The sequence below is a fragment of the Mobula hypostoma genome, chromosome 30, assembly GCF_963921235.1.
Source record: "Mobula hypostoma chromosome 30, sMobHyp1.1, whole genome shotgun sequence".
NCBI lineage: Eukaryota > Metazoa > Chordata > Chondrichthyes > Myliobatiformes > Myliobatidae > Mobula > Mobula hypostoma.
Window position 1 is genome coordinate 19,838,440 of NC_086126.1, and position 22,675 is coordinate 19,861,114.

General features: G+C 47.7%; 1 protein-coding gene across 5 annotated transcripts in view; it reads left to right on the forward strand.

The window, feature by feature from the left end:
* The window catches only part of LOC134339794 (pyruvate carboxylase, mitochondrial-like), a 978,567-nt gene that overhangs the window by 54,636 nt on the left and 901,256 nt on the right, over positions 1–22,675 (forward strand). The window contains exons 1-2 of one of the 5 annotated variants that reach the window (XM_063036570.1): positions 7,454–7,612; positions 19,496–19,572. The exons of 1 other annotated variant lie outside the window; for it this stretch is intronic. In XM_063036570.1, coding sequence (XP_062892640.1) covers positions 19,564–19,572 — 9 coding nt within the window. In that variant the 5' untranslated portion in view covers positions 7,454–7,612; positions 19,496–19,563. Of the gene's footprint in view, positions 1–7,453; positions 7,613–13,758; positions 13,839–19,495; positions 19,573–22,675 lie in introns of those variants that run through there. 3 more of the 5 variants (XM_063036572.1, XM_063036571.1, XM_063036575.1) reach the window with 3 other exon arrangements.

Here is a 22,675-nt window from a genome sequence, read left to right on the forward strand (position 1 = left end):
AGCAACAACCTGGCACTCAACGTCAATAAGACCGAAGAACTGATTGTGGACTTCAGGAAGGGTAAGATGAGGGAACACGAACCAATCCTCATAGAGGGATCAGAAGTGGAGAGAGTGAGCAGCTTCAACTTCCTGGGTATCAGTATCTCTGAGGATCTATCCCAGTCCCAACATACCGATGCAACCATAAAGAAGGCAAGACAGGGATGATACTTCTTTCGGAGTTTGAGATTCACCTGAAACACTCGAAAACTTTACAGGTGGACCATGGAGAGTGTTTAGACAGGCCACATCACTGTCTGGTATGAGGGGTGGGGGGCTACTGCACCAGATCGAAAGAAGCAACAGCCTCTATAGTATCCAAGACATCTTCAAGGAGCACTGCCTCAGAAAGGTGGTGTCCATCATCAAAGACCCCCATTACCCAGGACAGCACACCGAATATCAAACATTCAACCAGCAGTATTCTGTCCAGGTCGCAGGGCCATTCTTTGCCAAAGTGCACCCGACTGCATCGATTGCCCCAATCAAGCCGCTCAAAAAGGCATAAAAAAAGAGTAACCAGAATCCAGGAATACATGCGACATGAAGGTCAAGAGCCCCCCCAAAATGAGTCCACAGCTTGCAGAACAATCCTGGCAACGCGGATCTCAGGACTCCTGCACTTTCCTCTGCCAGCAGCTTGCGAGAGGCAGAGGCTGACTGCTCAAACGCAACTAGACGGCACCGAACAGCTGGCCATAGTCTGCTCTCATTCTAGTCGACTTCAGTTTTGCTCGACGTCTCAATGGAAGGGAAGCAATGGAGTCGATCATGGGCTTTCACCCTCGACACCTCAATCAGAGGGAAGCAATAGAGTCGATCATGGGCTTTCACCCTCGAGACCTCGATCAGAGAGAAGCAATGGAGTCGATCATGGGCTTTCACCCTCGACACCTCAATCAGAGGGAAGCAATGGAGTCGATCATGGGCTCACACCCTCGACACCTCAATCAGAGAGAAGCGATGGAATCGATCGGAGCTCTCACCCTCGACACCTCAATCAGAGAGAAGCCATGGAGTCGATCGGAGCTCGCACCCTCGACATCTCAATCAGAGAGAAGCAATGCAGTCGATCGGAGCTCACACCCTCGACATCTCAATCAGAGAGAAGCGATGGAGTCGATCATGGGCTCACACCCTCGACACCTCAATCAGAGAGAAGCGATGGAGTCGATCACGGGCTCGCACCCTCGACATCTCAATCAGAGAGAAGCGATGGAGTCGATCGGAGCTCTCACCCTCGACATCTCAGTCAGAGAGAAGCGATGGAATCGATCGGAGCTCTCACCTTCGACATCTCAGTCAGAGAGAAGCAATGGAATGGATCGGAGCTCTCACCCTCGACACCTCAATCAGAGAGAAGCGATGGAATCGATCGGAGCTCTCACCTTCGACATCTCAGTCAGAGAGAAGCAATGGAGTCGATTGGAGCTCTCACCCTCGACACCTCAATCAGAGAGAAGCAATGGAGTTGATCATGGGCTTTCACCTTCGACATCTCAATCAGAGAGAAGCGATGGAATCGATCGGAGCTCTCACCCTCGACACCTCAGTCAGGGAGAAGCAATGGAGTCGATCGGAGCTCTCACCCTCGACACCTCAATCAGAGAGAAGCGATGGAATCGATCGGAGCTCTCACCCTCGACACCTCAGTCAGGGAGAAGCAGTGGAGTCGATCGGAGCTCTCACCCTCGACACCTCAATCAGAGAGAAGCAATGGAGTCGATCGGAGCTCTCACCCTCGACACCTCAATCAGAGAGAAGCAATGGAGTCGATCGGAGCTCTCACCCTCGACACCTCAATCAGAGAGAAGCAATGGAGTCGATCATGGGCTTTCACCTTCGACATCTCAATCAGAGAGAAGCGATGGAATCGATCGGAGCTCTCACCCTCGACACCTCAGTCAGGGAGAAGCAATGGAGTCGATCGGAGCTCTCACCCTCGACACCTCAGTTAGAGAGAAGCAATGGAGTTGATCATGGGCTCTCACTCTTGACATCTCAATCAGAGAGAAGCAATGGAGTCGATCATGGGCTCTCACCCTGGACACCTCAATCAGAGAGAAGCAATGGAGTCGATTGGAGCTCTCACCCTCGACACCTCAATCAGAGAGAAGCAATGGAGTCGATCGGGGCTCTCACCCTCGACACCTCAATCAGAGAGAAGCAATGTCGTCGATTATGGGCTCTCACCCTCGACACCTCAATCAGAGAGAAGGAATGGAGTCGATCATGGGCTTTCACCCTCGACACCTCAGTCAGAGAGAAGCCATGGAGTGGATCGGAGCTCTCACCCTCGACACCTCAATCAGAGAGAAGCCATGGAGTCGATCGGAGCTCTCACCCTCGACACCTCAATCAGAGAGAAGCAATGGAGTTGATCGGAGCTCTCACCCTCGACACCTCAATCAGAGAGAAGCAATGGAGTCGATCATGGGCTCTCACCCTGGACACCTCAATCAGAGAGAAGCAATGGAGTCGATCGGAGCTCTCACCCTCGACACCTCAATCAGAGAGAAGCAATGGAGTCGATCATGGGCTCTCACCCTCGACACCTCAATCAGAGAGAAGCAATGGAGTCGATCATGGGCTCTCACCCTGGACACCTCAATCAGAGAGAAGCAATGGAGTCGATCGGAGCTCTCACCCTCGACACCTCAATCAGAGAGAAGCAATGGAGTTGATCGGAGCTCTCACCCTCGACACCTCAATCAGAGAGAAGCAATGGAGTTGATCGGAGCTCTCACCCTCGACACCTCAATCAGAGAGAAGCAATGGAGTCGATCACGGGCTCTCACCCTGTCTCCAAGTTTCCAGGCCTCCAGTCCGCTCCGCACTCTGCGCTCCAAACCTCACCAAACTCCCTCGGAGACAGCAAAGTGTCAGTTCACTCAATTGGCCCCAAAGCACGCCATCAAAATGTAGATTGCAGGTTCCAAATGCCCATATTTTCATAGTAGTATCATCTTTGAAAGAAGAAGTAAAAGGAGTAGTTTTGTGAGCAATCTGTACGAGACGTAACCTGTTGGACAATGATAGGTTATGGATGAAGTGGTGCAGGTTCAACACCCTCTCTGAGGGTGATGTGGGGGGGTGGTAAGGAAGTAAAATAAATGGACAGGGGAACTGGATGGGGTAGGTTATAGCTGGTGGTGCAGATTTCACAACATTCCTGTGGGTGGGGTGGGGTGTTTGTAGTGCTGTGGGGAGGAAGTAAAATAGATTAACGGGAATAGAATGGGGTAATAGGTGAAGGAGGAGGAGTGGAGCTGGCAACAAATGATAGCCAAATATAGAAAGAAAACAACACTCTGGAGGCACATTGTACTGGGTTGATAAGGCACGGGGGAGGAATGCAAGGTTGGATTGCATCTATTTTTAAAGCAAGGCAGGTGAACAGACATTGTTGATTAGATTGTGGTCATGTGTTATTGTTCTCTCAGGGAGATATGGTTGGAAGAAATTTGAAAGTAAATTTATTGTCAAGGAGCACGTAGGTCACCATATACAAGCCTGAAATTCATTTTCTCAGACCATAAGACATCGGAGCAGAATTAGGCCATTTGGCCCATCGAGTCTGCTCTGCCATTCAATCATGGCTGATCCTTTTTTTTCACCTCCTCAACCTTACTTCCCGGACTTCTCCTAGTAACCTTTGATGCCGTGTCCAATCAAGAAGCGATCAATCTCTGCCTTAAATTACACCCAATGACCTGGCTTCCACAGCTGCACATGGCAACAAATTCCACAAATTCACCACCCTCTGGCTAATGAAATTTCACCGCATCTCTGTTCTTAAAGGACACCCCTCTATCCTGAGGCTGTGCCCGCTTGTCCTAGACTCTTCCATATGGGAAACATCCTTTCCACATCTACTTTGTCTAGGCCTTTCAACATTCTAAAGGTTTCAATGAGACTCTCCCTCGTTCTTCTAAATTCCAGTGAGTACAGACCCGGAATCATCAAATGTTCCTCGTATGACAACCCTTTCATTCCTGGAATCATCCTTGTGAACCTCCTCTGGACCCTCTCCAGTGCCAGCACATCTCTTGTAAGATGAAGAGCCCAAATCTGTTCACAATACTCAAGGTGATGCCTCACCAGTGCCTTATAAAGCCTCAGCATCACATCCCTGCTCTTGTATTCTGGACCTCTGTTGTTGTGCGCATCCTCAATCAATCCAATAACCATAATCGAATCAATGAAAGACCGCACCCAACAGGGTGGGCAACCCGTGAGTAAAAGACACCAAACCCTACAAATACAAAAAGAAAGCAAAAGAAATATTATTACATTAGAATAATATGATAGGACTGTCATGTTTAAATAGTTCAGCATAGACTAGATGGGCTGAAGGGCCCGTTTCTATGCTGTACTTTTCTATGACTATCGTAAATACCTAAGCCATAACTAGCGATAACACTCATAGGTTGTGGGAACGTTTCAATGATGGGGTGAGTGAAGTGAAGTTATCCCCTCTGAATTAAGAGGCTGATGGTTGAGGGTAATAACTGTTCCTGAACCTGGTGGTATGGGACCTGAGGCTCCTGTACCTCCTTCCTGAAGATGACAGCGAGAGGAGAGAATGGCCTGGTTGGTGGGGGTCCCTGATGATGGATGCTGCTTTCCTGCGACTGTTTTTTATGCAGATGTGCTTAATGTTGGGGAGAGCTTTACCCACGATAGACTTTATATGGCACCTTATTGAAAGCTGCTTGGAAATTTCGATGCACCATATCATTTGGTGTCCTTTCGTTCAACTTGGTCACTGCATCCTCCATGAATCTGTCAAACATGAATTTCCTTTCATTAAGCCATGATGGTTCCGATTACCTTGGTTATAATTTTCTGCACGTTGAGCATTCGCTCAAAGAAGATCTTGTATGTTCCCCTGCTGCCAGCAGCCCTCCCCTCTGACTCCAGTGGCCCTGGTGTGTGTAATTGTAACCCTTTGACACATAGCTAACAACCATTGCCACTGACCTGGAGGTGGGCAATGGGTGGTGTTCCTGCTCTGTGACCCCTATTCTTTGTGACTTGGGGAAATGAAGTGGGTTAGTAAGTTTGCAGTGGACATGAATGGTGGTGGAGTTGTGCACAGTATAGAAGGTTACTCGGGGGTGCTAAGGAACATCGACTGGACACAAACTGGGCGTGGAGAGGCAGATGGAGTTTAACCTGGAAAAGTGTGAAGATTGAACTTGAAGGCCTAGTACGTAGCAGGTTTGTTAGCAGTGTGGAGGGACAAAGGGATTTTTGTCAGTGACACTGAGATTCAAGATTGTTTCGTTTGCAGTCCACAAGTGTTAAGGAGAAGGAAATACTTGTTACTCCGAGTCTGATGTAGCACAAAAAATACAATATATGATAAAAAATACAATAATAAAAACACAATAAATATAAATAAAAAAGATATTTTAAATACGTACATTGTGTGTACAAAAGTCTTTGGCACCTATATACAGCTAGGGTGCCTAAGACTTTAGCACAGTACCGTATTTGTCAACATGGAGCGGAGAGCGAGTTTGTAAATCTGGCGGGAACAAAGGATGCTGGGAATGGGGAAGGTGGAGGGGTCTGGGACAGGGTGCAGAGAAGGAGTCCCAGGGGCGGGTACCGACACACCCAGCCCTGAGACATGAGACAGTTGGCTGCTTGAGTCTGCTCCACCATTTCATCATGCTGATCCATTTCCCTCTCAGCCCCCAATCTCCTGTCTTCCCGTATCCCTCCATGCCCTGACCAATGAAGAACCTGTCAAACTCTGCCTTAAATATACCCAAAGGCTTGGTCTCCACGGCCGTTTGTGTCGACAAATTCCACAGACCTTGTCTTGCTTTGGAAGAGAAGAAATGCAGCTCCTTCAGAGCACCGGGTGCTTGAACATATTCCTGTTCTGAAAGCTCTGGGGCAAGATTTGATCCCAAATCCCGCTCACGGACAGCAGAGTGCTACCTCTGAGTCACAGGTGACACCTGTCAGTGAGGCACTGGTGACTAGTGGTAGAGCAAAGGTTTACGAAGCAGGTTCAGCCTGCGTGGGTGTTCCAGTGAAGTGCTAATCAGAGGCTGCTCCCTCTTTCCCGAGCGAATACTTATCAAGTGGCTGCACACAGCAAAGTAACCGGCTGTTCAGCCCACAATGAATAGCGAAGTAAATCTGTCATCAAATTCCCGACTAATCCCTTCTGCCTACACAGAGTCCATCTCCTGCACACTCATGAGCTTAAGAGCCTCCTGAAGACCTCGATCCATTTCTCTACCACGTATCTTTGATTCCACCAGTGTCTGACCACGGTTGAGTTCCGGAAGCTGCACCCATCATCTTGCTGACCCAATTTAACAAGAGCCTAAACAGGCAGGGCGGAGATACGTCTCTACCAAAGGTGCGCCTTCCCTCCACTAGCCTGCAGGTCACAGTTCGGCAAGGTGTAGCACCTACTTTGTCTCCTGATCAGGGTCAGTTGAAGATGGTTTTATGAGCGACTGATAAATATCGTAAGTCCTGGTTATGTGACCACTGACGCCAGGCAGACAATCTCCGAAGAGTATTAATCATGGTTGGGGTCACCCGTCTTGTAAAGACACTGTCCAGAAGAAGGCAATGACCAACTGCCTCTGTCGAAAAATTTGCCCAGAACAATCATAGATGGTTGGGTGGTGTGGTCTCATAGGGCTGGAAGGCGTGTTACCATGCTGTATCTCTAAATCTAAGTCATACTTCTCCCAAGATATGTTGACAACAAACATCGATCTTTCTTCGTTAATCATTCTCACTTCTGCAAAAAACTAAATCAAGTTGTGAGACCAGGAGAGGGGGTGAAGTAGGTGTGTGGGGGAGGGGTGATGAAATGGGAAGCTGGGAGGTGATGGGTGGAACAGGTAAAGGGCTGAAGATGAAGTTATCTGAAAGGAGAGGAGAGTGGGCCTTGGGAGAAAGGGAAGGAGGCTGAAGATGAAAGTATCTGATAGGAGAGGAGAGTGGGCCTTGGGAGAAAGGGAAGGAGGAGGGTCTCAACTGTTTCTTCCCCTTCATAGATGCTGTCTGACTTGCTGTTCCTCCAGCATTTTGTACATGACTCCCATAATCTGCCTAACCACATTATACGTGCTTGCTGTATCTGTGCAGTTATTAACAGTGATAAGATTGTTTTTGTTATATGTATTAAGCTAACTGTGTTTGATAATCTTTCCATACCTGACCTTTCTTTTTGGCCTTATCTCCAGTGCAGCTATTGATTGTGCTGGCTGCATGGGGGCGGGGGGGTGGTGGTACATGTTTCTGTGCACACTCCCCTGTCCCACCCCTTCCTCCTCTAATAAAACACAGTGTGTCCAAAGGTCAGAAAAAAAATCTATTGCGGTTTTTGCCAAAGTATTTATTTTGGGACTTGTCTTCTTTTTGTCAATAGGTGAGAATGTCGTACAGGGTGACTGAACCCTGAAACAGAGTGAATTAGCTGGTGGAATCTGTTGTGGAGTTTCTCCTGACTGTTGGGAACAGGCACACGAGCAAAAGACTGGGAGCAATGTGCTGGAAGAACTCAGCAGATTGTGCACCATCAGTGCGGGTTAGCACACGCTTTAAGACGCTGGGGGTTCGGGCTCGTTTCCTGCCAATGCCTGTAAGGACCCTGTGTTCTCCCAGTGGCCGTGCAGGTTTCCTCCGGGTTTCCACCCACATTCCAAAGATGTACATTTGTGGTTGGTGCTATGTTGTCGCCACAAGCAGGCCTCCAGCACACAATCCTCACTGATTGGATTTAACGCAGTTTACGGTGTGTTTTGATGTGCACGTGAGAAATGAAGCTAATCTTATTTTACAGTGCCACACAAAAAATGTTTTAGGCACGTACAGTACATAGCGAGGGTGCGTAAAATGATTACACAGTACCGCATTTGTCAATGTGGAGCAGGAGAGCGAGTTTGTAAATCTGGCGGGAGCAAAGGATGTTGGGAATGGTGAGGATGGAGCACCGTGGGAGGGGTGAGGGACAGGGGGCAGAGAAGTGCCAGGGGCTGGGGTTGGGGCAGATGCAGACACATCCAGCCCTGAGACACCGGGCAAGGTAATTTGATTCCAAACAAGTGGTTTATTGATCATTACAGAATGTTTCTCTAGTGCTTCCCGCTCCCTCCCCTCTCCCTTCCCCTTTTCTGAATCAGAATCAGGTTTATTATCACCAGCATGTTACGTGAAATTTGTTAACTTAGCAGCAGCAGTTCAATGCAGTACATAATCCAGCAGAGAGAGAAAGAAAAATAAATAAAATTAAACATAATAAACAAGTAAATCAATTACATATATTGAATAAAAAAATGTGCAAAAACCGAAATACTGTATATTAAAAAAAGTGAGGTAGTGTCCAAAGCTTCAAAGTTCATTTAGGAATTGGATGGCAGAGGGGAAGAAGCTGTTCCTGAATCGCTAAGTGTGTGCCTTCAGGCTTCTGTACCTCCTCCCTGATGGTAACAGTGAGAAAAGGGCATGCCCTGGGTGCTGGAGGTCCTTAATAATAGACGCTGCCTTTCTGAGACACTGCTCCCTAAAAATGTCCTGGGTACTTTGTAGGCTAGAGCCCAAGATGGAGTTGACTAGAGTTACAACCTTCTGCAGCTTCTTTCGGTCCTGTGCTGTAGCCCCTCAATACCAGACAGTGATGAAGCCTGTCAGAATGCTGTCCACAGTACAACTGTAGAAGTTTTTGAGTGTATTTGTTGACATGCCAAATCTCTTCAAACTCCTAATAAAGTATAGCCGCTGTCTTGCCTTCTTTATGACTACATTGATATGTTGGGACCAGGTTAGATCCTCAGATATCTTGACACCCAGGAACTTGAAGCTGCTCACTCGCTCCACTTCTGATCCCTATATGAGGATTGGTATGTGTTCCTTCATCTTACCCTTCCTGAAGTCCACATCAGCTCATTTGTCTTACTGATGTTGAGTGCCAGGTTGTTGCTGCAGCACCATTCCACTAGGTGACATATCTCACTCCTGTATGCCCTCTCGTCACCACCTGAGATTCTACCAACAATGGTTGTATCATCAGCAAATTTGTAGGTGGTATTTGAGCTCTGCCTTGCCATACAGTCACGTGTATACGGAGAGTAGAGCAGTGGGATAAGCACACACCCCTGAGGTGCGCCAGTGTTGATCGTCAGCGAGGAGGATATGTTATCACCAATCTACACAGACTGTGGTCTTCCGGTAAGGAAGTCGAGGATCCAATTGTAGATCCAACCATGATTCCCCTCCCCTCTCCCTGTCCCCTTCCCACTCTCAGTCCACAATAGAGACCCAGATTAGAATCAGATTTATCATCACTCACACATCATGAAATTTGTTTTTTCTGTGGCAGCTGTACAGTGCAATACACAAAATTACTACAATGCTGTGTAAATGGAGACATCTCTTTTTCCCTTATTAGGGAGAGAGAGAGAGAGAGAGAGCCTGTGGTATGTCGAATTACCGGGTGAACAAGTAGAATTAGGGTCTGTGTCTACTGATGCTTTGCTGCACACTTGAGTGCTTGGTGTGGGGCACCGATGCTTTTTTTTGCTGGTGGGATTGGGGAGGGAGTATCCTTGCTTTGCTGCCACTTACGTGTTGGGGGGGGGAGTCCAGGGAGCTTTAGGTTCTAACGCTTAACTGTCATTCATTCTTTGGGGGCACTCCTCTGTTTTTGTAGATGTTTGCCAAGAGAAAGCATTTCAGGATGTATATTGTATATATTTCTCTGACATTATATGTACCTTTGAAATCTTTGAAAAGTTTTAGGCACATAGCAGACATCCCACCTCTCCCGGAAATTTCAGGAGTCTCCCGCATATTAATAGTGGTTCCCTGATGCCCGCAAATGTCACGGAAATCAATTTTTTTGAGAGAGTGCGAGAGAGAAAGCAAAAGAGAAAGCGCGAGAGAGAGAGAGAGGGAGAGAGAGAGAGCGCGAGAGCGAGAGAGACAGAGAGAGAGCGCGCGAGAGCGAGACAGACAGAGAGAGAGCGCGAGAGCGAGAGACAGAGAGAGAGAGCGCGAGAGCGAGCGAGAGAGAGCGCGCGAGAGCGAGCGAGAGAGAGCGCGCGAGAGCGAGCGAGAGAGAGAGAGCGCGAGAGCGAGAGAGAGAGAGCGTGCGAGAGAGAGCGAGAGAGAGAGAGCGCGCGAGAGCGAGCGAGAGAGAGAGCGAGCGCACGAGAGCGAGCGAGAGAGAGAGCGCGAGAGAGAGAGCGCGAGAGAGAGAGAGTGCAAGAGCAAGCAAGCGAAGGTACATGAGCGCGAGAGCAACCGCGAGAGAGAGCGCGCCATGGCAGAATGTTCCAAAAAAAGAAAATATAAAACATACGTCACCCCAGACTACACTAAAGTGTACCCCTGCCTAATAGAGATAAAAAATAATGACAGTGTTGCTCGCTGCACTGTTTGCAACAGTGACTTTTCTATTGCCCATGGTGGGTTAAGACTGTAAAAGACGTGTTGAGGTGAGCTTATCAGGTGTCATTCGTTCATTAGCATAGCTAACGTTATTTAAACTAGCTGGCTGGCTGCTAAGGAGCTACTCTATTACAGACATCCCACCTCTCCCGGAAGTCTCCCACAAATTGATGGTGCTACCTCTCTGAAATCAGTTTTTGTAGGGTGGGATGTCTGACATAGTGTGTCCAGGACTTTTGGACAGTACTGTATGTTCTATTATCACAAAGTACTTGCTTTTGGCATGCTTCCCAGCTGAATCGTCCCGAGGACTGAGCTTCTCGGAATGACAAAACATGCCATTGTCAAGGAACCATGCTGTGACCTGCCCTTACTGAGTCAGTGGCTGCACGGCAAAGCTACCCACTCGGTTTGCTCAACTGAGCCAACTCTGCGAGAAACTTAGTTATAATCTGACAGGCGAGAGTACCTGGTTCAAAGAGATGGGCTTCTGCCTTCAGCTAGAGTTGGTGTGCTGCTGAATTCCTTCGGGGTGGGATGGTTTCTCGGAAACCCACAAACCAAAGAATGCTGCAACGTTACATTCTTCCATTTGGAAGAGGGGGCAGTGTTTGCAACAAAGAGGGAAACTCCCTATTGCACATTTACCAATGAAAAACCACTTTTCTAATCATTCCAAGTGCTTCTTATTTAATTTGGTTGTACATTGGAAAAACTGTCTTAGGGGCTGATTGTAAGGGGACATTCAACATTCAAAGTAGATTTATTATCCAAGTACATAATTAAGGTTGTGATCGCCAGGGTGCGAATGAGGATAACCTCCCACTACCTATTAAGTGCTCCCAGTGGCATGCGTCTCAAATAGACTCTGACAACCAAGTCCAGCTCCGAGCCTTCACCTTTGTCTTAGCTTCTGATCCTGGCAGAACTGTTTCTGCTGACAGGAGAAGGCGCAAAGGCAGGTTACTGGTGCCTTAAAACCAGTCGCTTCGGGCAGCTGGGGTTCTCAAGCTTTGGTTGGAAGCTCACTTAGAAGAAGGAAACTCTGATCTCAAACCCTGCTGCCTTGCAGCTGTACCCTCTCATGGGGAAAGCTTCGGGAGTAAACCCTGAGGTGATGTCCCTAAGGCAGTCCTACGTTGAGTTCAATGCTGACGGGCAACTCCTACGATGCTGCTGGTGCCAAGCCAAACTGTATTGATCTATGCCGTACCTTCGGGTTCATCGACTGTGGGGAGAGGGGGAGGTCGCTACACAGACAACAGCTTGCTCTCCATATTTTGCTGCCCTGGCTTGCATATCTAGACAGCTAGGACACATCCAGGGTCGACCCTGACCGATGGAGGTCTCAGATCTGTGTCACCTTGGGATTTACTGTCCCACAGTCATTCACAGTAGAACAAAGAAATACAATAGAATCAATGAAAAACTATACACGTAGACTGACAAACAAAAGAAGAACTGTGAAAATACAGAAAAATACTGGAACCTGCACTTAATAAACTTGTAGACAGGCACGTGAGCGATTCAACGTGGGTGCCACAGCAGCATCGGGCTGAGAGCGAAGCTATTACAGCTTGGGGTGCCCGAGTTCAGAGTTCAATTCCAGCATCCTGTCTGTACGTCCTCCCCATGAAGTCATAGTCATAGTCATACTTTATTGATCCTGGAGGAAATTGGTTTTCGTTACAGTTGCACCATAAATAGTAATAGAACCATAAATAGTTGAATATTAATATGTAAATTATCCCAGTAAATTATGAAATAAGTCCAGGACCAGCCTATCAGCTCAGGGTGTCTGACCCTCCAAGGGAGGAGTTGTAAAGTTTGATGGCCACAGGCAGGAATGACTTCCTATGACGCTCTGTGCTGCATCTCGGAGGAATGAGTCTCTGGCTGAATGTACTCCTGTGCCCAACCAGTACATTATGTAGTGGATGGGAGACATTGACCAAGATGGCATGCAACTTGGACAGCATCCTCTTTTCAGACACCACCGTCAGAGAGTCCAGTTCCATCCCTACAACATCACTAGCCTTACGAATGAGTTTGTTGATTCTGTTGGTGTCTGCTACCCTCAGCCTGCTGCCCCAGCACACAACAGCAAACATGATAGCACTGGCCACCACAGACTCGTAGAACATCCTCAGCATCGTCCGGCGGATGTTGAAGGACCTCAGTCTCCTCAGGAAATAGAGACGGCTCTGACCCTTCTTCTAGACAGCCTCAGTGTTCTTTGACCAGTCCAGTTTATTGTCAATTCGTATCCCCAGGTATTTGTAATCCTCCACCATGTCCACACTGACCCCCTGGATGGAAACAGGGGTCACCAGTACCTTAGCTCTCCTCAGGTCTACCAGCAGCTCCTTAGTCTTTTTCACATTAAGCTGCAGGTAATTCTGCTCACACCATGTGACAAAGTTTCCTACCGTAGACCTGTACTCAACCTCATCTCTCTTGCTGATGCATCCACCTATGGCAGAGCATGGGCTTTCTCCCACAGGAATTGCTCATGTGATTTAGGCTAGGGGCTTACTGGCCGGTGTCACTCGAAGGGCCAATTACACTCTGTCATCTCATCGTCCTTGTGAGTGACGACATGGCGATACGTCTCTACCAAAGGAGGTGGAAGGCTCTCCTTCCCTCTGCTAACCTGCAGGTCACCCTTGGGCTTAACCTCCCAATTAGGGTCACGTGAAACCATAGGACCAGTGATTAGTATTTGGGTGGTTGCAGTCTCATGACCATGGTTGTTCTTGGCAAATTTTTCTACAGAAGTGGTTTACCATTGCCGCTTTCTGGTCAGTGTCTTTACAAGAGGGGTGACCCCAGCCATTATTAACACTGGCTGCTCATAAGACCATCCACCCGAGACCCTGATCGGCGGGGTGTGGGGGGAGGGGGCTAAGCAGGTGCTACACCTTGCTCAAGGGTGACCCGCAGGCTAGCGGAGGGAAGGAGCACCTCACGCCTCCTTTGGTGGAGGTGTGTCTCCACCTCACCAACCACACTGTATATCAATCAATCAATCAATCAATCAGTCAATAAGAATGACAGTGGATTGCTATGTAGATGGGAAGGGTTAGATTGACCTTAGATCTTGGAGTAGGTTGTACGTCGGCATAACATCGTGGGTCAAAGGGCCTGTACTGTGTGATAATGTTCTATGATCTAGTGGTTGTCCATATATTCTGCATGTTTCAGCCTGCAGCCCTGGAGCAAAACCACATTGTAAAGGGTTCAGTCTGGAAGGGTGGATGTTCTGGATTCAGTGAAAGCGATTTGGAGTACTTGGTGTGCCTGGTTTCTGAAAACCTCTGACCTCTCTTTGGGCTGATTGCCAGTCAACAGCTGAGTAACAGAGGGTAAGTTTGTGCTGAAGTCCAGATGAAGAGTTGGCAGTTTATTGCAAACTCAGACGGCTGTGCTTTTTCCCATTATCCCAACTGACTACCCCATCCGAAATTCCAAAATCCAAATACCTCCGAGATCTAAAATTTTCATTGAGTACTGCCATTGGCATCACAGATAGAAAATTCCACAAGCACTGGGAAGTTTTCCCGGGCGAGGTGCAGGTCTCCATGCCTCACAGTCAGTTCTGAGAAGCGACCTCACAGATGTAATGAGCAGTGAAGTTAATAAAAGTTCGACAGGCACTGTAGAATGAAACTTAATTTAAACTTGAACTTGGACCTGAAAAAAGGCATGGAAAATTATAGGCAGAGAACACAGAAACCTATATCAGAGAGAACAGAAAAACATAGAGTGCAGGAGAAAGGGGCTTTGAGGGGATTAGAGGAAGACCTCCTTTCACCCAGAGGCTGGTTGCAATCTGAAATACACTGACTGGTTGATATTTGGACGAACGTCGAATTGCTGAGGCGTGGAAGACCGAATGGGAGAAAGTGAGGTTCTTGGTGATCTGTATGGACACGAAGGGCCTTTTTCTGCACTGTGTGACTCTCAGTCTGTGACCTGCAAATGGATACCATCACGACTCCTCGCACATGCTCTCACAGTGCGTGGGCACGAGCGTGATTACTGGAGTTGAGTGTGGGTTGTCTGTTGGTGGCTGCCCAGGTGTCTCTGGAGACCGATTCAGGATCCACACATTCTGGTGGAGTGTGGGCAAGAGCGAGTGAGAGCTGTGGGTCTTTTGGTTGTTCCGTCTCACCTGTCACAGCTGCCGCTTGTTCTCTGCGGCAGAGTGGTGGCCGTTCAGCAGGAGTGCAGCTCTCTCTTGAACAGATTTCCTTGGGTGCATGTACTGAGTGCTGCAGGAGGAACACGGTCTTGTTGTGGCTTGGAGGCTCGCGTGCCTCAGTGACCCGGAGAGCTACATTGGCTGGAGTCAGGGCCTTGTGCGTTGGTTCTTGGCAGAGTCACCCTTGCCAAACAGGTCAAAGGGTAGAGGGCAGACTAAGAGCGGTCCACTGCTGCTCCAGCTCAGGGCTGACAGCCCTGACTGGTCAAACAAATTGTTACAGAAACAGCAATGACGTATCCTTCTACATCTGAGTGTGACGGTATTCCTGAGTGTCCACCAGGACTTGTGTGACCGACAGTCATGAAAACTGAGAGGAAGCGACTGACACGATGAAGGAAGCTATGAACACCGCCAGAGATGGAGGACCGTCATTGCTGCCCTGAATGCCAGCGGGGTAACAGGCAGTAAGTAAGTATCTATTCCCAGATTTTAGATGTTGTGCTGAATTCCTTCAGGCTAATTTTGATGTTATCTTTGAAGCATGTCCTCTGCCCACCATGCATCTGTACACCACATGTCCAAGCACACTTGTCAATGCTGAGCCGCCATACACAGCTCTTTGATGGATTGCGGATGATGCTGCCACTACTGTCTTTCCCTGTGTCTGTCCCTGTATGGTGCTGGTCGGTAAGTCAGCAGCCATGGAGCCAAGACCAGGAAAAGAGGAAAGATTTTCTTCTCAAAAGGAGATCCCCGCTGGTTTTATGGATGACTTCATGGTTGCCATCTGCAGTACCAGCTTTTACTGCCCTGTTATTGTTGCTGGCATCCTTCTGTCTCGAAAGGTGGTGGATAGCACACGGTAAAAGTCAGCTCACTTCCTAGAGTGGCTGAGGAGTCCCGCTCTGGACTGACAATCTCTTGCACACTGACTGCAGGTGAAGGAAGACAGACATCTGGTTGGAGCGGCCCCTCTCCTTCCGTCGAGCTCTCTTGGCAGCCATCTCGTTGATGTGGGTACTTTCTGCTCTTCGCACGCCTTTCTGAACTGCCAGACTCCCGGCAGCCCGGTCGTCTGCTATGTTTTCCCAGTCGTTCGCATCAACGATGATGCCCAGCCTCAGACGTCCTTGAAGCGGACCTGTGGGCGACCAGCTGGGCGTGCACCCTCTGCCAACTGCCTATAAAGCAGGTTTTCTGGGATTTGACCAGGGCCCAGTTGCCTGATATGTCCCGACCATCTGAGCCACCTCTGGCTGGGAGGGGTTGCGGGGGGTGAGGGCGAACATGTAGGGATTGTCTGCATGTTGTTAGACCCCTATATTAGGCGCTCTGCCCTGCCCAGATGTAGAACATAGAAATCTACAGCACATTTCAGGCCCTTTGGCCCACAATGTTGTGCCGACTATGTAACCTGCTGTAGAAGCTGCCTAGAATTTCCCTACCGCATAGCCCTGTATCTTTCTCAGGTCCATGTACCATGCTCCGAGTATGTGCAGGAGCCATCTGAACCAACCAGATGCTGCACATTTATACAGACAGTACAACACAGAGCGTGCCCTAAGGCCCACCGTGCTGTGTGGATAGTGTAACCTGCTCCACAATCAGTCTAACCCTACTTTCCTGCACAGCCATGACTCTCCATTTTTCTGTCATCCATATGCCTATCTGTCTCTTAAATGTGGCGGGGTGGAGATACGTCTCTACCAAAGGAGGTGTAAGGTGCTCCTTCCCTCCACTAGCCTGCAGGTCACCCTGGGGCAAGGTGTAGCACCTGCCCTCCCCTCCACCGATCAGGGTCACGTGAAGCCGTGGGAGCAGGTGGTGGATGGTCGTATGAGCAGCTGGTACAGATCACGAGTCCTGGTGATGTGACCACTGACGCCAGGCAGACAATCTCTGACGAGTATTGATAATGGCTGGGGTTACCCGTCTTGTAAAGACACTGCCCAGAAGGCAATGGTAAACCACTTGTGTAGAAAAAGTTGCCAGGAACAATCATGATCACCCACATCATATGACACGGCACACAATGGTGATGTCAAACGACACAGCACATGATGATATCATACAACACAGAACATAACGATGATGATGAACGTATCAGCATCTGTGTCTGCATCGAGCAGTGAATTCTAGATGCCCACTACTCTTTGTGGTTCGAATTCTACCTGTGACATCCCTCCTCTAAAATTTCCCCCCATTACTTTAAAAAGGTGTCCTCTGGTTTTAACCATTGCTGCCCTGTGGAAAAGCTGCAGGCTGTCCTCTCTATCTTGTACACCTTTTTATCAATTGTCATTCACTTAGTGACTTGAGTTTAAATTCCTCAGTCGCTGTGGTGGGATGAGAATCCTCCGCCTGTTGTACAGGCCTGTTGGATAATAATCTAAGTCAGTGGCTTCGCTACCAAGACCACAGGCTATTTCAGGGTAAGTTCATTATCGAAGTACGTATGTGTCAACATATAAAACCCCAAGATTCATTTTCTTGCAGGCATACTCAATAAATCTATAATAGAATAGTAACCATAACAGAATCAATGAAAGACCGCACCAACTTGGGTGTTCTACCAGTATACTAAAGACAACAAACTGCGCAAATACAAAAAGAAAGAAATAATAATGTATAAATAAATATCGAGAACATGAGATGAAGAGTCCTTGAAGTTAGTTGAAAATTAGATGCCAAACAAGAGAAAATCTGCAGATGCTGGAAATCTGAGCAACACACACAAAATGCTGGAGGAACTCAGCAGGCCAGACAGCATCTATGGAAAAGAGTACAGTCGACGTTTCAGGATGAGACCGTAAAACTCCTGCCGAAGGGTCTCAGCCTGAAATGTGGACTGTACTCTTTGTGAAAATTAGATGACGGATTTTCATCACATCTGTTTCATTTTGAACACACACACGGAACACTGGAGGAACTCAGCATCCTGAATAAACAGTTGCGATGAAGGTCTCGGCCCAAAACCTTGACTGTTTATTAATCTCTGTAGATGTTGCCTGGCCTGCTGAGTTCCTCCAGCATTTTCTGTGTGTTGCTCCAGATTTCCAGCATCTGCAGAATCTCTTTTATGTATGTTGCAAATGGGCATTTGATGATTTCCTAGAATCCCTGGGGAATGTACAGTGTATTGGCCTCTTGTCTTTGTCAATGTGGGTTGGATTTCGAGGTAATGGGAATCCTAGCCTGATGATGGGAAGCCTAGCCTGACGTTGAGAATTATTTCATGGGCGTGAGCTGAGCTGTTGTAGGTAGGACTCTGTTACCTAAAACAGAGATGGTGTCGTCGACGATTAACTGGACTCTGAAAACTCATTGCTGTTTCTCAAACTCACATGATATTTCTTTGTGCACAAGGAGAACAGCCCCCATTGTCACCACGCTGTTCTGAATTCTGGACAGAGAAACCCCATTTTTATACAGAGTTGATCAGCAGTTATGGATATTGACCAACTGGTGAACTGTGTAGGTTCAATTTCCTTACTTGCAAGATCAATCGCCATTCACGCTGCAGATGTTGGAAATCAACAGAGACAACAAGCTAACAACTCATGAAACTTTGAAGTTTGTAAAAATTGTCCCTCAGCATCTCATCTCTGTAAGCCAAAATAGTTGTGGTTCCCTGAGGAAAACAAAGGGAAAGCAGTGCTCTTCAAAGACTTTTCTTGCCTGGGTTGTCTGCACTGCAATATCCTCGCCTGGATATTATGGAAGATGCCATGACTTCCACAGTGGAGACCAGTTTAGCTGGAGCATGCAAACACTCGAAGTTGCAGCAAAGTGAAATCAAAGGAACAAACAGTGATCATGGGCCAAGTGGGATCCTGCTCGTCAGAGATGGTGAGGAATTCCAAGTCCTGGTCCTCAGATGAAAATAACATGATTTGGGTCTGGAAGTTCCATCAGGGACCACTCGAAAACTGGTAATGAAGAAGAATTGAGGGCTGACACTGAACACCACCAAATTCATTTTGGGTTTGTTGCATTCCCCATCACCCAGGACAGACCCTCTTCTCATTGCTACCATCAGGGAGGAGGTACAGGAGCCTGAAGACACACACTCAGTGATTCAGGAACAGCTTCTTCCCCTCTGCCGTCAGATTTCTGAATGGACATTGAACCCATGAACACCACCTCACTACTTTTTTTTCTATTTTTGCATTATTTATTTAATTTAACTGTGTTATTATCTACAGTGCTGTGCAAAAGTCTGAGGCACACGTATATAGCGAGGGTGCTTCAGACTTTTGCACAGCACTGTATGTAATGTACTTCTGACTGTAATCTGCAGTTTTTATTGTATTGTACTGTTGCCACAAAACAACACATTTCATAATGTATGCCAGTGATATTAGACCTGATTCTGATTCCTCCCGGGACAGAGTTATCAGCCATGAACACTTAATCGTTCACAGCTGATCATTGCTCTGCAGAGACAGTTACTGAAGTGCTCCCAGTTCTGGGAATTCCCATCACGGATGACCTTACCTGGTCCCTCAATATCACCTCCCTGAACAAGGAGGCACAGTAGTGCCTCCACTGCCTGAGGAAATTTTGGCAAGTGAGGCTCTCCACCCAGGAAACCATCAATTCTCCCTTTAAATATACCCATGGACTTGGCCTCCACCACAGTCTGGCAGAGCATTCCACTACTCTCTGGCTAGATATGGGGCCCAAAACTGTTGACAATATTCCAAGTGCGGCCTGACTAGTGTCTTATAAAAGCTCAGCATTATCTCCTTGCTTTTATACTCTGTTCCCCCTTGAAATGAATGCCAACATTGCATTTTTCCTTCTTTACCACAGACTCAACCTGTAAATTAACCTTGCACGAGGACTCCTAAGTCCCTCTACACTTCTGCGGTACAGAGGAGATGTCAGGGGTAAGTTTTTCACTCAGAGAGTGGTGAGTGCGTGGAATGGACTGCCGGCAACGATGGTGGAGGCGGATATGATAGGGTCTTTTAAGAGACTTTTAGATAGGTACGTGGAGCTTAGTAAAATAGAGGGCTATAGGTAAGCCTAGTAATTTCCAAGGTAGGAACATGTTTGGCACAACTCTGGGCCGAAGGGCCTGTATTGTGCTGTACGTTTTCTATGTTTCTATGTTTCTGATGTTTGAACTTTTTCCCCATTTAGATAATAGGCCACACTATTGCACCTTTTACCTAATGCACTATCATACATTTCCCAACACTGCAATCCATTTGCAACTGTTTTGCCCAAGTCTTTAGATTAGATTAGGTTAAGTCTTGCTGCAATCGCATTGCTTCCTTAGCACTACCTACCCCTCCACCTATCTCTATATCATCCACAAACTTTGTCACAAAGCCATCAGTTCCATTATCCAGATCATTGACAAACAATGTTAAAAGTAGCGGTCCCAATACTAAGCCCTGAGGAACACCACTAGTCACTGGCAGCACAGCCAACCAGAAAAAACCTCTTTTATTCCCACTTGCTGCTTCCTGCCTGTCAGCCATTCCTCTATCCACGCCAGTACCTTTCCCTTAATGCTTTAGGATTTCATCTTGTTAAGCAGCCTCATGTGTGGCAACTTATCAAATGCCTTCTGAAAATCCAATTAAATGACATCTTCTGCCTCTCGTTTGTCCACCCTGCTTGTTACTTTCTCAAAGAACTCTATTAGATTTGTCAGGCAAGAGATCCCTTGACAGAAACCATGCTGACTTATTTTATCATTAGTCTCCAAGTACCCCGAAACCTCATCCTTAATAATAGATTCCAATACTTTCCCAAACACTGCAGTTAGGCTGACTGGCCTATAATTTCCTTGATTTTGCCTCCCTCCCTCTTAAAGAGTGGAGTGACATTTTCAATTTTCTAGTCCTCGGACCAAGAATCAAGTGATTCTTGAAAGATCATGACCAATGCATCCATTATCTCTTGGGCAGCCTCTCTCAGGACTCTGGGATGCAGCTCCTTGGTTTTGCTGATGTTGAATGAGAGATTGTTGTCATGGTACCAACTAGATTTTCAGTCTCCCTCCTGTGTGCGGGTTAGAGCATTGGAGTCGCCCAGATAAAGGCAGATAAGTTTGTTCACCACATGGCATGGTGGTGTAGTGAGTTGGCATGTCACGAGGACACAAAATCACAGCCAGGCCACTATTCTGGGGAGAGACATTACCACTTGCCTTTGTACTGGCAGAGTGTAGCATAGTACTGTGAATGTTGTGACGAGTCTAGGGTGGTAGTGTAGTGGGTAACGCTTGTCGCTCTCACTTTCAGCTTCCACCGCTGGCTAGCAGTCTTGCGAAAAGGAGAGCTGAATGTGTGAGTCTCTCCCTGCCAGTACACAGCCTCTCCGACAGCAAGCTTTATGTAGTGCCTCCTCGCTGGCGACACGGGGAAACTGATCTCCTCTCGGACTCAGGCTGACCTACAGAGGACAGGGAGGAGGTCTGTCCCCTGCGCACACACGTTCACGCAGGCCCACCGGCGTGTGGACACACCCTGGTGAACCAGATCCCCAGCTACGGGTAAACAGCCCCACTGCCTCGTGGGCAGCCTCAGGAGAGACGAAGGCCACGGGAGTGAACCCAGACAGCAAATCCGGAGTGGAGCCCCTCAGGCGGCTGGCTGACATTGAACATCCTTCCGGCAGCTCCTGCAGCCGAGCTGGTGCCAGACGTGTTGCTTCATATGGTTTCCTTTGGACTACCTGGTGAGGCTGAGAGGGGGATCTTTGCAACTGGGCGTCTCGGGATCTCCGTACCTTCTGCCCAGGCTTGTGATGATGATCAAACAACCAACCTTCGATGCCAAACAACCAACCAACATCTATTCTTATTGTAATTTTGCGTCTTTTTCAACAATTCTGTCTTGCATTATACAGCTGCCGCAGAACAACAGATTTCATGACATGGGTATATTAAACCTGACTCTGATTCATGTCAGATGGAGAGGAGGTGGGATTACTGCATTCAGCTGGGCCGCCCCAACTGCGTTTCACCGTGGGAGGGGTGTGGGACAGGTGGCAGAGAAGGAGTGTCAGGGGTGGGTACAGACACACCCAGCCCTAACATACCAGGCAAGGGCATTTGATTCCAAACAATTGGTTTATTGGTCATTACAGAATGTCTCTCTGATGCTTCCCGCACCCTCCCCTCTCTCTTCCCCTTTTCCCAACCACGATTCCCATCTCCCTGCCCCCTTCCCACTCTCAGTCCACAATAGAGACCCAGATCAGAATCAGGTTTATCATCACTCACACATGTCATGAAATCTGTTATTTTTGTGACAGCCATACAGTGCAATGCATAATATTACTACCGTACTGTGCAAACATCTTAGGCACTATATATATAATATATACACACACACACACACACACACACACACACACTGAGGATTTTAGACCATAAGACCATAAGATATAGGAGCAGTAGTAGGCCGTTCAGCCCATCGAGTCTGCTCCGCCATTCAATCATGGGCCGATCCAATTCTTCCAATCATCCCCACTCCCCTGCTTTCACCCCTGGCTAATCAAGAGCCTATCTATCTCTGTCTTAAATATACCCAATGACCTGGCCTCCACAGCTACTCATGGCAACAAATTCCACAGATTTGCCACCCTCTGACTAAAATAATTTCTCCGCATCTCAGTTCTAAAAGGACGTCCTTCAATCCTGAAGTCGTGCCCTCTTGTTCTAGAATCCCCTGCCATAGGAAATAACTTGGCCATATCTAATCTGTTCAGTCCTTTTAACATTCGGAATGTTTCTATGAAATCCCCCCTCATCCTCCTGAACTGCCAAGGAATACAGCCAAAGAGCTGCCAGACATTCCTCATACGGTAACCCTTTCATTTCTGGAATCATTCTTGTGAATCTTCTCTGAACCCTCTCCATTATCAGTATATCCTTTCTAAAACAAGGAGCCCAAAACTGCACACAATACTTCAAGCGTGGTCTCACGAGTGCCTTATAGAGCCTCAACATCAGACCCCTTTTGCAAACTTCTA